This window comes from Saccostrea echinata, unplaced genomic scaffold, assembly GCF_033153115.1.
Source record: "Saccostrea echinata isolate AGI-Se365-2 ecotype Australia unplaced genomic scaffold, CSIRO_AGI_Sech_v1 ptg000040l, whole genome shotgun sequence".
Lineage (NCBI taxonomy): Eukaryota > Metazoa > Mollusca > Bivalvia > Ostreida > Ostreidae > Saccostrea > Saccostrea echinata.
This window is the reverse complement of record NW_026889789.1, coordinates 943,285-960,512: the sequence shown is the minus strand read 5'-3', so window position 1 is coordinate 960,512 and position 17,228 is coordinate 943,285. Positions and strand designations below refer to the sequence as shown.

General features: G+C 34.2%; 1 protein-coding gene and 1 long non-coding RNA gene across 2 annotated transcripts; one reads left to right on the top strand and one right to left on the bottom strand.

Annotated features, from left to right (window-relative positions):
* The first annotated feature begins 7,368 nt into the window (after window positions 1-7,368).
* Window positions 7,369-9,159, top strand: LOC133200435 (uncharacterized). The gene is made up of 9 exons (XM_061336235.1): window positions 7,369-7,468; window positions 7,595-7,660; window positions 7,797-7,835; window positions 7,930-7,965; window positions 8,079-8,126; window positions 8,348-8,380; window positions 8,510-8,539; window positions 8,729-8,800; window positions 9,102-9,159. The coding sequence occupies exons 1-9, from the start codon at window positions 7,407-7,409 to the stop codon at window positions 9,112-9,114; spliced, it is 399 nt and encodes a 132-aa protein (XP_061192219.1). The 5' UTR covers window positions 7,369-7,406; the 3' UTR covers window positions 9,115-9,159.
* A 4,717-nt stretch (window positions 9,160-13,876) lies between these two features.
* LOC133200437 (uncharacterized) lies at window positions 13,877-14,327 on the bottom strand. The gene is made up of 2 exons (XR_009722940.1): window positions 14,267-14,327; window positions 13,877-14,168 (listed from the first exon to the last, which is right to left on the bottom strand). It is a non-coding gene; the product is annotated as an uncharacterized LOC133200437 (long non-coding RNA).
* Window positions 14,328-17,228: the final 2,901 nt, after the last annotated feature.

The following is a 17,228-nucleotide window of genomic DNA, read 5'->3' as shown; positions in this document are numbered from 1 at the left end:
AGGGACTGCGATAACAGGTATTGTAACAGAAATTGTCCGTCGTAAGACAGATTATGAAACAGGACCGTATACCCTCTGTGGTTCTCGTGAAATATCCAGGAACCGAGATCGTACAGGGTCTTGAATACGCGCTCTCGAAAACCACACTTTCCGGGACAAGGAGGATTTACATATTGTTTCGTCTTTTTATCTTTTTTGGAACATCGATTACATCGATCCCCACAAGACTCGCAAGTACTTTGGGGAGTGACGTCCTTGACCCCACACTTTGCACAGGCACTCTGACAAACGGCTAAGACTACGGAATGTCTCGGTTTTCCGCAGTAAGATTTCAGACAATGCCTGCAAAGTCGACACTTGGAGCATTTGTTTTCATCTATTCGACACTGTGCACAGTTCTCGTCATGACGAGGGACATAACCCCATTCGCATTGAACTATTTCGTCCTTTTGTGACGCTTCTATGTCGGCGAAGATGTAGCGTCGACCCTTATCTTTCGAGGTGACGTGACTCCTCGCGTAGCAGAGATGGTCGGGTTCTACGTACTGTTGGCATGATTTACACTTGAAATAGCCACATTTGTGGTCTTTGGGCTTTAACTCCCACGGCTCCATGGTTTTTTGACAGATCGGACATTTGTAAAGGAGATCACAAGGTACAGTCCCGCTTTCACTTGGAATCTTATGTCTCTTGAAGCAGGCCATGGATCTACAGGTCCTGTTGCAATCTTGACATATAACGGTCCACTGTTTCACACAGGTATCTGACAAACAGACATTGCAATGATTGATACAGTTATGTTTGTGTCTGTGTTCGTAGGGTTTTAGACAAGACTGACAGAAATACGAACTTGTAAAGAAGCCACTGATTTTCACTGTGGCATGAAAATGTTCCGAATCTTCCATCACATGATACAAAAATATGTTTTTTCTTTCCTCGTCTCGATTCGAACTGACGTAAGAAAACGTGTCACCTAGATGAGAACTGATGACATGAATACTGATGTTGAAATATTCCTCTAACTTCGGGATGACGGCATAGGTCAATGGCTGATCGTCAACAATGTTCAATGTCTGGCACAGGGTTCTGGTGAGAATGTCCTGTCTTCCCCTGTAGTTATCACGTACATGATACCAATACCAAACAGGACATTTCTCAAACTGGAGGAGAATATCAGTTGTAGAAAAAAGTTGGGTGTAAGGCTTTAATTTTTTGATATTCGTGTTCTTCCGTTTTGCAGACGCTACAAAACCCCACGAGAACCGCTCGTAACAAGCAGAGATTATCGGAATTTTTAATTCGTACAACGGATGATTTATTAACGATTGTCGCCTTAATAGTCGTCATTTTGACACCTTTTCCGCCGCGTGGGTATTTGATGGCTCCGACATCGATACGACAGGTCGAGTCGAAAGGGAGATCTTGTTTACTGTTAAGTACAATGGACAAACTTTCCATCATGACCTCGGCGTCCATATCTTGCATCGGACGACATGGAACATAGACAGGTAAATCCAGATGCTGGTTGTGAATGGCTGCCCGCATGATGTCGCCAGGTCGAAGATTCTTCTTCACATGATTTATCATTTTTTCGAATGCATCCTTCAGAACGTTCTTTACTTCTTTCATTTTCTTTTGTTCTTGAAAAAATCTGTCATTGAATGTCAACTGGTAATTGACGTCGACAACACCCATATTTCTCAAAGACTTCTCTTTGATAAGTTTTATGTTATAGTCGTCCTGACCAGCTCCTACTTGATTCCTGACGGGGTCCCCGAAAACATCTAAATCATCATCCTTTAAAAGGGAGTCAATCTCGTGAAAGCTGGTATCTGCGATGTCGGAGAACTCGAGAAAATTGGAAATGTTATCGTCTGCTAAAAGAGAATGATCTGCATGAAAAGAAGAATCTGCAATGTCAGTGAAATCTTGTAAGGAAGTACTCTCCCGTCTGCAGAAATGCTGAACACCTTTTTGATTTTCGGAAAGTTTGGTGCTGCTTGTTGGTATATCGGACCAGTCCATGTCTTCGATTTGTTGAAATAAGTTTTGTTCTCGAACAAAAAGTCTACAATAAATGAAATGAATTGATAAATAATGAATAAAATCAATAAATAACTCAAAGAAATCCAAAGAAATGGAATAATAAGTAATCTTCTCTTTGTTGAATGACTTAATAATTTACAGTTCTGCAAAGTTGTCAGTACTCTCGGTACTTTGATTTCCTTGGAAAATTGCCTATGCTCTAAGTACTTTCGGTTCTTTGATTTTGTTTTAAAATCTAGTTCCTTTTCTTTCTTTTTTTTTTTAATTTTTCACCAGTATTAATAACATCTGCGAGACTAATCTTTTTTACTTTGTAAATAAAGGAAATAATGTCTTGTTTCAAGGACATAAACCTTTATTTTTCAATTGTTTACTTCAGTTTATTTGCTTATGAGACAATTTGCGATTTTTTTTTCATTCTTTGATCCCCCCCCCCCGACATTACGTTTGTTTTCTATATAAAATCCCCCTCCTCTATCTCATGTTTATTCTTTTTGATTCTCTGAAACAATCATCAGTTGTAAAGAGATTATATATCGTTTAAAAAAAACACTTTCCCTGTATTACAGTTGCTATTTTGATTTTACCGAATGAAAAGCGAAACACAAACAAAAACAGAGTTACCGCTCTTGCGCCTGTGATAATATTTTGAAAGAAAGCAACAACAAAAAAATGGTTCACTAAAAAAAATTGATAAATCAAATTATTGACGTACCTGAAATTATCTTTTTCGTGTAATTTCTCATGTTTCATCACACTGTCGTATGTATCGAATATTAGATGACAATATCCACACTGAAACATTTTGACTGGGGGGGGGGGGGGGGAGGAGGGTGTATATAGTCTTCTCAAATAGATTTCACCGTGATTTCATAACGTTCTGGAACAAAGTGATGAAGAAAAAATATGATTCATTATTTTGCAGTGATTAAATTACTCTCATTGGATATTCCTGATGATGCGTAAAAATCAGGATGCTGACTGAATAGCTAAGAGAATGGATTGGGGCTGGGGGGAGGATATTTTTAAGGATTGTATTTCATGCGTTCAAACAATCTAAATTTTGCATCACTTCTTCACTCTCAGATTTCGATACTTAATTTATTGATTCGTAATGAAACAAAGTAACATTAATATTTATTGACTAGGGTTTCATTAATTTCTATCATAGTCTAACCCATCTCCTGTTATATTGATTTTTTTCCTTAACAAAATTTATTGAAAGACAACGTTCAGATTGTCTAGCTTCACAAATCTCTAAACAGAGTATCCACTTTAAAATGAAAGCATTTCATTGTCCAATTTCTTTAACATTTAAGTGCAAAGATTTTTTTTTTATATAACTTATTCATTTAATTCATTTTCTACATTACCAGATGTCATTTTCATGCAATATCATCTCAAAACGTCGATACGTCATTTACATTTTTTATGCGATATTTTTTCAGCTGTTTCATTTGTCATTTCACCTTTACTTAATTTTTAATGGACAAATCCACATCTTGCTGAAGAAGAATTCTTGATGGAAAAAAAAAAACTTCCTATACTTTCAACGATTTCATCATCCGTATTTTGTAGATTTTATCTAAATGAACTCCTCCATAAAAATGAGTCAAAAAAAGATACATTATGTACACTTCTAATGTGCAATAAAAGTTAATCTTTTCTTTAAAAAAAATTCAAGTAAATAACAAGATATTTAAACGTATTCCGTAATACTCGACTACTATTTCCTTCATTTCCTGAATGATTTGAATAAAAAGACAATAACACCCCATGGGTTCAAGGATTTCTTTATTACAAAAAATTACACCTCCACAATGGGGCCCATACTTCGTGTGTGTGGCCTCCTTTCCCCCTTGCCGGGTGTTGGGGGCGGTGGTGCGCGGCGCTTCCCGGAAGTCATGGCTGCCATCTCATGGTCGAGGACACACTTTGGAGTAGTGTCCTCGTCGCCGTGCCGGTATCTCACGCTTCTCTCAAAGGCTGCCAACCTCCTACTTCTGTGTCTGCGCCATCTCTCTAGGAGATAGCGCAGACACAGGGCGAGGGCAAGGGCGAGGGCAAGCACCAATCCACTTATACCCACTCCTAAGGCCTCGTTTACTAGATCAAAAGATAACCTAAATAAGTTTCTTATGTATAATAAACTTACGCTTCTTTTTAACATAAAATTTTCTCGGAAAAAGAGAAACATCGCATCGTTAAAATTATATAATCTTTGTTTTTTATTTGATTTTTATTAATTAGATTTTCTTGACACAATTTCCGATTCCTATTTTTTCCCCTCTGAACTTCACTTTCTAAATGTACATATCAAAAAAAAAAAAAAAAAAAAAAAAAAAAAAAAAAAAAAACCAAACAAACAAACAAACCAAAACAAAACAAAACAGAAACAAAACCACGCATTATATAATTACTTGTATTCATTTTTTTTTAAATGAACTGATGGGAAATTATTTTCAACATGCAACTAAAACTGAAAATAAAATGTTAAATACAAAGAGAATTAAAAATTTATGAATACATGTGTAAAATAAATTAATAAATGCGAATATATATATATATATATATATATATATATATATATATATATATATATATATATATATATATATATATATGTATATATATATATATACTTATATACACATCATGCTAAATACCCAGAGAGTCCACAGGATCCAACTCGTTGAAACTACTATTTGACGTCTCGGGTATAAGAGGAGGGGTTGTTCGACTCACCGCAGTGATGTCATGCAGGGTGGGGGATGGAACATGCGGATTGTTAGTATTTAAAACAGTTATAATAGAATCATTAGTTGTGTTAGTTAATTTATCATACATAGTCGCAGCGAGGAAAGACGGGGTACTAGTGTTAATAGCTAAAGTGAAATTGTCGTTTGTCTGCCGGATTTCTGGGGTAACGAATAATGAGTCGGTGACATTATATGGTGTGTGGTTATGGGTTGTGTTTGTTTTGGTGGTGAAAGAATTGATTAATATCTGTAAAAGCTTAGGAGTCGTGCGTGTGGATGGAATGTCACTGTGGTGAGTCTGATCGGAGAGACGTGGAGTGCTGATCGGAACCGTAGCCGTCAGTTCCGGTTTAGAGTGCTTCTCTGATGTGACTTCTAAAGTCCAAAGAAAAGTATTTGTAATAAAATGTATCGAACTGTTTAAAAGATGTGAGAAATATTTTCTAGACCTTGGTATAAGAATAAAACTTCCTTTTTTGTATAATTATTTGGTACAAACAAAATGAATAAAAATAACTTCATGTCAATTAAAACGTAAATCAAAAACTTTTCAACATTAACGTGATCACTTACGATGTAAAGCATAGGTTAAAATTATAATCAAGTTCTTTTTTATTTTCATCAGAATGAAAGATATAATTGATACTGGTCGTCTGTGATTCTTAACTTTTTTTTTTCTTTTATCAATGAAGCAAAGGAAAATATGATTATCAGATAGTGACATGGATCACATTAATGCAGAAAAAAAAAAATCAATAAACGGTTTTTTTTTAATAAATTAGATCTGTAAAAATGATCAATTCAATTCATTAATCGCTTTTGTTTCCACTTGATTCCACATTTTACAGATCTGAATTTAATTAATCTAATTAAAAAATCTCATCAACTTCAAAAGCATGACATAGAAAAGAAGACTCACGTCTCTCTGCCACTGCAGACGTCAGAGGGTTCATTGTTGTTGCAACTGAAATAATTATTCTTTCATTAGAAAAAGAAATGATAAACGTTTATAAATCATCGTCGATCCATTTAAATTTCTCTAAAGAAAAGAGAACAAAAATGCGCATATTTAATTCAATTCTTCATCGACAAAATTAACATTACCTCCACACCTGACCTCGCCGTCGTGTAGATCACACGTCATTTTTAACAATAATGCAATAAGACCAAAAAACAAAAAGCGGAAGAATAAAAGACCAGGTGACTTGCGAGACAAAGATTGTGGAGAGAGTCAATTTTCCCACGAGTGAAAGAGTCTACTTATAGAGTACAAAAATCTTTGATGTACCCGACAAGGGTGTGTTAATCAAAAGGATGCTGGGGATTATAGGCTCATTAGTTGATTTTTAAATAAAGCATTGATCTCATTGTGAGAAATGTTTTCGGGACTTCACATTATAATCCTAATTCTCTTTCCTTTCTTGTTCTACATACATATTAATATTTAGGTGTCATGCTATTCTTTTACCACCATCGTAACATCAGTATGCAATGATATCTTAAGAAAAAGATATTACCTTCGCATAAAAAATGTTCACCGGTTGATGTCAATTTAATCTCTTTTATTTTATATCTGCACAAGAAGGTGTATTGCGTTAAATTCCGACACTCCCCGCGAATGATCACCTGAGGAATCTCGGTATTGGTTATAATTTCATTAACGTGACACTCTACTCTTACGACCTCTGCATTGACTGGACACACCGATACTTGGTAACAGGTGGCTATTTGATATTCGGTTTCACAGGAACAGGAACAGGAAGCGTAAGGCACACACAGTATAACCATGATAAAACAAAAAAGCACAGACAAACACATTTTGCACTTAAAACGACAAAATAATACGTCCGAAATGAAGAGTGTATAGATGCAACTTTTATCTCTGATAAAATATCTTTTATTAAACTTTAATAGTTACCCAGCCAAATAATTACTCAATTAGTGATGCTGACCTAGAGAGAGAAAAAAAATGGAGTCCACATCATGCACTAAGCCAGACAACAATAACTTTTTTGTTTTATTTTTTTTTTTTTTTTTGGATTCGTTGAAACATTGCATTTGACTTTTCGAAATAAACCTTTTTTTTCTTTGACGACTCAGTTCATACATGTAATGTGTATGCTCATTTCTACTCTTTATTTTTCATTTATTTCATGATCCGAAATTTGAGAGAATTCAGAATTTTCATTGGAATTATCTTATTTCATAACCTTAGCTCCGCCCTGTCAGAATATCCGACTCATTAATTTAAATTTACTCCAATTATTATCGAATTAAAAAAACCATCTGCTAGGGATCGGGGAGGGGGGTATAAAAAAGTGTTGTATTAATTTTTGTAACTCTTCGTGAGGAATCTTATACTTTTTGGATTAAGGATACGAAGACTATGGAAAGGTGAGTGAATATGCCCCCCCCCCACCCACCTAATTTCTGATTAATACTTTTATTATTCATTCATTCATATTTTTCACGCATAAAAAATAATTAAATAGAAAGATAGAAATAAACCTAATTGGAAAGAAAATAAATAAATAAACATTTGAATTAATCGTCTTATAGTAAACTCGTTTAAAATATTACAGCGTTTGCAATTGTTCAAAAATGGAGGAGATCCATTTTTACCTGGACAAAATCCAGGAGGTCATGAGGACCATGAAGTGTCCGTGAGTATCTGTCTAATTGTGGATTAAATTAAATTGTGAATGGAAAATCTTTTTCAATGACTTCTAATGTTAAGTAATTTATTTTTAATTTTCACATTGATCAACATTCGCCTTCTCTTAATATAGACGAAAAGAGCACAGAGTATGTAGTAGAGAGAGGAGAACATCAACTCCTAAAGTGGAGGGGGCCTGGTCAGTTAAAGTGTATTTTTATTCATCCTTTTTACAAAAAAATTGATTCAGGTGATATATTGTATGCTTATTTTTTAACACTAACCAGATAAATCATTTTATTCAATAAAAGTCAATGTTTCATTACTTTTTAAAGGTTTAAAACTCCCAGTGCCCCCAAAAGACCGAGACTTTGGTTAATATTCTCTCTTTAATCACTTGTCTTTAAACGCTTAGTCTAGATTAAATATTTTCCTTCATCTTAAATTTCTTGTGTTTTTTTTCCCCAGTCGTCCAAGGACTCTCCTCAGAAAACGAACTAATCAGTAAGTTTCACTTTGAGTGTTTTGACATTTATATACTATAATTGAAACTTAAATGGAGAATTACAATTCTTTCCAAGAAAATGTATCACTTTCATCCTTTCTTTCTTTTTAAGGAATGCCGATGAATCTATTCTCCCAAAGTGGGAGGTCTCCCCAATAAGGTTAGAACAATCATTATCTCCTCTCGTCCATATATACATTTTTTTTTACTTTAAAGTATAAAAAGCAAATGGAAATATAAATTGTCTTATAATTAAGTCTCGGTACAAAACAAAAATTTTCAAGGAAAAAAAAATCAACACATCCTCTGATTGTTTTCTTTTCAGGTTATTTGTCAATTCTTTTTCTTTTTAAATTAAATTATGTAAATATAAAATTTCAGTAACGAGTCGGGCCCCATTCTGATCGGTTCCGAGTGAGTAGTGACTTTCACAATTATCAAACATCAATATAAGTTTAAACAAAAGAAATTAACTGAATTAGAAATTAAGTGTTTAAAATACTGTTTCCTTCACACACGGTAATTTTCCTTTTTATATTGTAGTTCGGAGTCGGAATTGGCGTGTATTCCGCTGTAAGTTTTCTCTTTTTTTATTTCAAAACAATTAACCCTTAATAAATATATGTATATCGTACAAGAATGTACTTTAAAAGAATACATTTTTTTTCTGCGACTACTTCAGGAAATGTACAGGTGAAAATATTTATCATAATAAGTGACTTTTTTTTTCCTTTTAACTAATATTTATTTTCTTCATTTCAGGGAATTCAGTGAGGAAGACCAGAAAGAAAACCACGTCCAGGAAGAAGACCAGGAGGAGATCATCATTCCTCCGTAAGTCTATACAATGTTTTTTTTCTTTACATTTAATATTTTTCTTTAAATTCGTCACATTCCTTCTCTCACTCTCCATAGAAAAACAAGTAATCTGTATGTAAAAAAAAAAAAATTGGATTAATTTCGATGGAATGAAAATGAAAACCTTATTCGGTCATACGATAGATTTTTCCTCTTTTTCACAAAAGTCGTATTTGTTTTCCCGGAGTAAACTGGATTCCCGTTTTATTTTCTCAGAAAAAAAATGAAATCAGTTTTACTTTATTTCCATTTATTCTTCATTTATTTCATTTCACAGATCCCAGATGTAAAACCAATAGAGAAGAAAGAACAAAATAACCACAAGATGTCCAACAAGATATTGTTTTTTTTCATGAAATTAAAAAATAGAGAGTATCCAATACTATTTTTTTTTCTTTTATGCAGAATTACTGAAACTTCTTCATTGTGTCATTAATTAATGGAATGATCTGTAATAGTCTTTTCCATTGTGTCGTAGTCAGGTACAATCCTTTTATAGTGGCTTTCTTATTTAAGAAAACCCTCAGGTCCACACGCATAATATTTCCATATAAGCATACGGTCACAAATACATTTCCAGAGATTGAAAAAGATTGTATGAATTCACACAGTGTGTCATTCGCTTTGATATCAATAAAGGATTCATTCTGATGTGGTGATTCCACTACGGATGATCTTGTAGATAAACTGGAAATGGTTGTCAAAGCCACAACCATACATGAAGCTGCCAGTATTCCAAGAATTCCACTGGTTCGTAGCGCAGTACAGCGCTTTCGCAGAGAGCACTTTTCCTCGGTCATCTTCCGCTTGTCTATGGGAACACTAATCTAAATGCGTTGAAATGGATCATTTATAAGCAAAATCTTTACCAATAATTCACGTGATTGGACATTGCTTTTGAAATTATAAAAAGTCTCTTTAAGAATGTTCTGCAGAGTGATTCGTCATGTCAAATTATATTACATTCCAAGAAAAGAATCAGAATCATGATCTTTAAATTTATTATCCCCCCCCCCCCCTCAAAAAAAAGGAAGAAAGAAAACTTCAATTTCAAAGGTGTACAATTATAAAAATTAAACTCTCCATAAGATGATGTAAATTTAATTTTCACACACAGACTTTCCATAATTCTGGAATATTCCTAAAAATGTGTGTGTGAGAGGCTTAGGGTGTTGGTGTATGTGTGTGTTGAAAGAGGGGGGGGGGGGGACTAACATCGGTGAATTATTTCCTCTCTAAACGTTGATTTGGATTTTCCCTGAAATTAAATTCTGTGTCTTTCATTTCTATTTATGTACGTAATTTTAATCTACTCATTTCCTTTTTATCTCTATCCTTAGAGTCAATATTTAATATCATTTATCTGAAAATTAATTGATTCGTGAAGGAGGAAGAAAACTATACGTCACCATTCAATCGTCCTAATCTATATGCTAATTATCAACGTTGCATACAATTAATCTTAATTAACCCCACACGTCAGGTGACCTTGATCTTTTATCGATTGGGATCCCTAATTAAAATCGATCAGGTTTAATGTATTCACCCCTCTGACCTTCATTTACATAATTGACAGGTGAGCAGGTCTTCATTTACATAATTGACAGGTGAGCAGGTGTTAGGGGGTGGCCAACGGACGCCTATACTACTTATATACTTAGGTGCTTATTCAGACCAAGCACAGCAGTTGCAGTATATGGCAAATGTAAAAGCCGCCGCCAGTCGGTCAACAGGTTTTGGTTGGAGGGAAGACAGGCAATTTCGTCTTAAGAAAGCAAGAAATGCTTGTATTCCCTGGAACAAAATCGACCAAGAATTGTGGCTATTATATATAAATTCTACAAGTGCTCCTAGACAATTTACACCCCATCAAAAAGCTTGTTTCGATTTCAATAACAACGGTTTTTGTGTTCGTCCTTATTGTCAATATAGTCACAGTTGTTTGAAGTGTTCTGGTAAGTACCCTGCAACAAAGTGTCAGGAAACATTCCAAAATTCAAATAAATCTCTTGTGTCTAACAATGACAAGACCTCTCCTCGTCTTTTTCGTCGCTTTTGGAAAAAAGCACAGTCATCAAATTCTCAAAAAAAAAAAAAAAAAAAAAAAAAAAAAAACCAGAAACAACTCCTATTTATGTTAATAATATGGTTTCGTTCCTTGATATGTATCCTAAAACTTCAGATGCTATTGAATTAACCACTTCTGTGCCAAAGGGCCGATTTTGGACCGATTACACAGTTGCGTAGAGTGCCACGGGGCCGATTTTAGGCCGATTTTATTGAAATGAATTGTGACTATGTATTTCTTTTACTTCTTTTCAACGTAAATAATTATTGAACTTTTGCATCTTTTTATTGCATAACATTAAAGTTTTTATGGCTTATTTGTAGAATATCATGAAAATTTCAGGAAAATTTATGGATAAACAAAGTGAATTTCATACCAGCGATGACGCCATGAATTTTTTCAAATAAATGAGTTGTTACTTATAAAACCGGTATTATTACTATTGAATATGCTCAATAAACACGATTTCATTTCAAAAGTATATTCTCATACTATTATAAATTGAGTATATTGAGGTACTACTCATCCATTTGCCAGCAACGGTTAGAATCAACGTCATTTTACGTAAATGACGTCATAATAACAAGTACGTGTAAGCCAAACCTTGAGAAAACGTTCAGAGTTTATAGATTATAAATATGTCATCGTCGCGAGCCACAGGTTTTGTGTCCATTCTATTTCCACAAACCCGTGGCTGTCTCCTACAAATTTCTCTCGTTCTCATGAATATTAATAACATACATTCAACCAATGGAATAACATCTGACGCTTCAAGTCAGAACCAATGAAAATGATCAGTCTATCTTGTATTTGGATGTAACCATAACCACGAGCTGTACATCAACTTCGGTTCGAATTTCCTTTCTCAACGAGTAACGCTATTCAGCGTTCTCACACAACGTCTACATTCGAAACCCTGTATTTTAAAGTAAAACTTTGTAAGTATTTTAGAATATACGTTACTCACCTCTGTTCTTCAGGATCTATCGTATTTTTTTAAATAATTCTGCCAAGCATAGCAAACATGATTTCATTACGGGCGTACCAGAAATTGCTACAGATTGATTTCATTGGTCAAGGTAAATCTGGCGTTACTTAATAAATATTCAATGATTCAGTCGCGAGAACGAGAGAATTTGGTAGGAAGCAGCCACGGGTTTGTGGAAATAGAATGGACACAAAACCCGTGGCTTGCGACGATGTAAATATGTGAGTTTATATACTAAACCAAGTAAAAAGTGACCTTGGATCCCCCCCCCCCCTGAAAATGCAGACCTCCCATAAAAAACTTGGATATGGTTAAGTTGGTATGAAGTCATATTAGGTATGAAGAAGATTTGGAAGTCAACGACTACCCCACCCCAACCCCACGAAATAGGATTTTCACAGTTTTTTTTTTTTTTTTTTTTTTTTTTTTTTTTTTTTTTTTTTTTTGACAAATTTCTGGGTTGGATTTTTTTTCACTGGGGTGGACCTTCCCCCTGGAAAAAAATTCCTGGATCCGCGCCTGATTCAGGCATTTAGATTGATTGACTGATTGTTTAATTCCGTGATATAATATTGTCAAATTTATTTATTTTATTTTATTACGTATGGAGACATTGCACATGCCATATTTTCTAAAGAACAAATTAAATTTTGTTTCCTGTGTTCGATGTATTTTTCGTAAGTTTCCTAAATGCAGATATTACATGCTGCTACTCAACTAAAAGCACATAATAATTAAACATATTGAAAAGATAACCAAAGCTAATAAGTTCAAATGTTTGTTTTTGCTTTAATTGTATTCCGAAATTTAAATTTTAATCAATATTTTTTTTATTTGTTCCGTATTGACTATATAACTTTTAATATTTCATAGATTTTTTTTAACAAGACGCATGAATGCAATGCTTAAACAGTGAAAAGGGTAATCATGATCAGTTTAATATGTTTGATATGACCATTTTTCTTCCAGAATTTTATTGGAAAATAATGACGCAATTTTATTGAAATCTGTAATGTGGAAATATACATGTACGGCGAATGAATAAATTGTTTGTATGACAATCTATTTTCGAAAAAGATTGTTTCTTTTGTTTATTTTTTTTATTAGCTCTTCTGAGCCAAAGGCTCAAAGAGCTAATGCTATGGCCATTTGTGCGGTGTGCGTAAACTTTTTAGAATATGGGCCATAAGTCAAGAACCCCTTGGCCAATTATTGTCAAATTTGTCACAGGGTATCCTTGGCCCAAGGGCTACCATTTATACTAAAACTAGGGTTGGGACCCTTAAACAAGGGGAGATAAACAGGAAAATAAAACTAAAAGTACTGTTTGCTAAAAAATCTTCTTCTCCAGAACCACCAGGCTGATTTTCACCAAGCTTACAAACAAGGATCAGGATATGTTGAAGATTAAAATTTGCACGGGGAATTACCTTGGGGCAAAGGGCGTGGTATCAAGGTCACTTCAAAGTTGACCAAAATTTTACTTTATAAAAACATTGATATTTTGCTTATTATAAAGACTAGGATCATCAAATTTTGTAAGTTGATGCATCTTAGGACTTTACATCATGTTAACTCAAAAGTAGGTCACGGTGACCTACTTTTTTAATTTTGCGGGCATTTGTTTTGAAATTGATTTTGAGACATATTTTGCACACTTTAAGGCCTATGATCATCAAACTTTGTCAGTTGATGCATCTTGGGTCCTTGAACAACGTCAACTTAAAAGTAGGTCATCGTGACTTACTTTTTGAATTTTATGGCTAATCTTTTCTAAAACATTTAATCCCATTAATTCAGACACTGAGAGGTTTAGAATCATCAAATCTTGTAAGTTGATGCATCTTGAGGCCTTAAAACATATTTATGAAAAATTAGGTTACTGTGACCTACTTTTTACATTTTGCAGGATTGTTTTCAAATTGTTTAAAAGGCATATTTTGAATACTTTCAGACCTATGATCATCAAACTTTGTCAGTTAATGCATCTTGGGTCTTCGGAAAACATCGACCAAAAAGTAGGTCACAGTGACCTACTTTTGACATTTTATGGCTATATTTACGTATCTTAGGTACTTATTGGCTTAGAATCATCAAACTTTGTCAGTTGATGCATCTTGGGTTTTCGGAGAATGTCAACCAAAAAGTAGGTCACCATGACCTATTTTGACATTTTATGGCTATATTTAAGTATCTCAGGAACTTATTGGCTTAGAATTGTCAAACTTTGTCAGTTGATGCATCTTGGGTTTTCGGAAAATGTCGACCAAAAAGTAGGTCACGGTGACCTACTTTTGAATATCTCAGGTACTTATTGGCAAAGAATCATCAAACTTTGTCACTGGGTTTTCGGAGAATCTCGACCAAAAAAGTAGGTCACCATGACCTACTTTTGACATTTTATGACTTTATTTAAGTATCTTAGGTACTTTCTGGCTTAGAATCATTTGATGCATCTTGGGATTTTTCGAAGAATGTCAACCAAAAAGTAGGTCATAGTGACCTACTTTTGAATACCTCAGGAACTTATTTGCTTAGAATCATTAACCTTTATCAATTAATGCATCATAAGTCCTCAGAAAATTTCAATTAAAAAGTAGGTCACGGTGACCTACTTATGGTACATGTATTTTATAGTTAAATTGAAATATCTTCAGTCCTAACTGGCTAAGAATCATCAAACTTTGTCAGTTGATGCATCTTGGGTCTTAGGATATTTAGAGTTAGGGCTTCAATATTAATAGAAGTGATAGATTGTACAATTTGTCAGAAGAACGATTCAAGGCCCTTGAGCCTCTTGTTTTATTTTGTTATAAGGCTATTGATCTTTCTATTTTCATCGTGTAGGATATATTATAGATTTTTCCTACATATTCCTATGTAAAACTTTGATCGTCCATTGTGACCCCACCCTACCCCGGGGGGTCATGATTTGAACAAACTTGAATCTACACCACCTGAGGATGCTACCAAATAAATATGACCAATCATAGCTTTACTGTTCTTGAGAAGAAGATTTTTGAAGATTTTTCCTATATATCCCTATGTAAAACTATGATCGTCCATTGTGGCCCCACCCTGCCCCCGGGGGTCATGATTTGAACAAACTTGAATCTACACTACCTGACAATAATTCCACATGAGTTTTATCTTTCCTGGCCCATTGGTTCTTGAGAAGAAGATTTTTCAATAATGCCATTAATTTTTGCTATTTCGTAATTATCTCCCCTTGGAAGAAGGCGCGGCCCTTCATTTGAGCAAACTTGAATCCCCTTCACCCAAGGATACTTTGTGCCAAGTTTGATTGAAATTGGCCCAGTAGTTCTGGAGAAGATGAAAATGTGAAAAGTTTACGACAACAACGATGACGACGACAGACAACGGACAAATTTCGATCAGAAAAGCTCACTTGAGCCTTCGGCTCAGGTGAGCTAAAAACTATGTACGATTCATGAGGCGAGTTGGGGGGTCCCTCATTTTGAAATGTTCCATTTGAGTTATTAAATATCTATATGTAAAAGTAACGAAAAACCAACCTTAGGAAAAACAAAGCCCACTTAAAAAGTATGAGGAGAGAGTCGTGTATTTGAAAAAAAAAAAAAAAAAAACTTAACCAAGCCCCTCCCCCTATCCCCTCCATTCGTATACATGTATATACCCGGTACACAAAATATGTTTTTCACGTTTGAGCTGGTTGCTTCTGACTCGTATCCCACTAGATAAAAAAAAATCTGCACTCGCCACCGATTTCTGAAAATATTGTAAATTGTATACAAGTACAGACCGCTGTTTGAGGCCGGAGAGGCCGTTAAATGTTTGAAAAATGAAAAAAAAAAAGACGCTTTACCATTATTCATTTTCTTTCAAGTTGAACGAAAGAACATCGGTCACTGTACACGTTAAATCTAGAATGTGCATCCACTTCCTATAACTATGTAATTGTTGCATAATGCTTCAATATTGGCAATTCTATCAAAAAGCAATGTACATGTATATTCATTTACGTTTAATATGTTCTCTATACAGATTGAAAATAAAGTAACAGTACTTATAAGGGTTGAGGTAAATCATTCACAATTTACTTGGGAAAAGAATAGAGGCATACAAAGTGAGGACTATTCTATTTTCGACTCTCAGTTTTCAAAGTTCGTACTAGAAAATAATTATTTTCAAAAAATAGGTAATGAGAAATGACACATTTGATTTTTTATTTCATGTATTAAATGGCATAAAGGTTTGGCGTGTCAGGAAGACAAAAATTTCCTAACAGTATTTGAATTCTCTAAACAACAAGGTATAGCAATAAAATACATGCGATTTGTTTTAGGTTTGTAAATTCTTGGTAAAGGCGATACGCTCTATATTACACGGTCTTCTTATCAGTGTAGAGTTTCAGACTAGCTGGTTTATAAGTGAACGTGTTTGTTGGGGTATATCATTTTTTCTTTAGGAAAAAAACCCATAAAATTTCATACAGAATGCGTTCAGAGTCCTTTTATTTTTAAACAATGTATTTATCTTCCGTACATTGTAAATACATACCAGTATGCAAAATGGAAAGTTTACCAATTCATATTCCGAAGTAATTTTAATGGCTAAAATACATCCACTTTCCACTAAATATACTTCACAGTAAATTTACCAAATTATCAATCAGTGCGTAATTTAATTTAAAAAAATATAAAGAATCGACCGTGCAGCTGTGTACGTGTTAGAGATGACGTTATGTTCAGACAACACAATTTTTTGAAATGTCTCTCTCTTTTAAAAAAAATTACTTTGTCTCAGATTATGTGCTGAAACAGGATCTTCCTCGCCTTGATAAAATTTGTTAAAATTATACATAACGCAGGTGCGATTTACGTCATTGATACAACGTAAACCCGCAATTATTAATAACGTCACAACTATTGTAACGTCATTTACGTGTGACGTTACGTTTTTTGGCAATTCAAAAAATTACGTTGGCAGCGAAAGGGTTAAGAGATGGTTTTAGTTATGGCTTGAAAATTAAATATTCTGGACATCGTTTTTCATCAACATGTACCAATTTAGTATCAATTCTGCAACATCCAAACGAAGTTAAGCAAAAGATAGACAAAGAAATTGAATTAGGTCGAGTCGCAGGTCCTTTTGATCAAGTACCCCTGCAAAATTTTAGAATATCACCTATAGGTATCGTTGCTAAAAAAGACGGGAGTTGGCGCTTAATACATCATTTATCATTTCCGAAGGAAATAGTGTAAACGATTTTATTGACCCTGATTATTGTACGGTTCATTACACACCTTTCGATGAAGTATTAGATATGATTGCAGCATTAGGAAAAAAAAACCCTTCTTGCAAAA

What these genes read in the sequence shown, in the direction of transcription:
- LOC133200435 (XM_061336235.1), top strand. Translation starts at nt 7,407, where the DNA reads ATGGAGGAGATCCATTTTTACCTGGACAAAATCCAGGAGGTCATGAGG. An exon ending in ATGAGGACCATGAAGTGTCC is followed by an intron (nt 7,469 to 7,594) that starts GTGAGTATCTGT and finishes CTCTTAATATAG; the next exon opens with ACGAAAAGAGCACAGAGTAT. An exon ending in CCTAAAGTGGAGGGGGCCTG is followed by an intron (nt 7,661 to 7,796) that starts GTCAGTTAAAGT and finishes TACTTTTTAAAG; the next exon opens with GTTTAAAACTCCCAGTGCCC.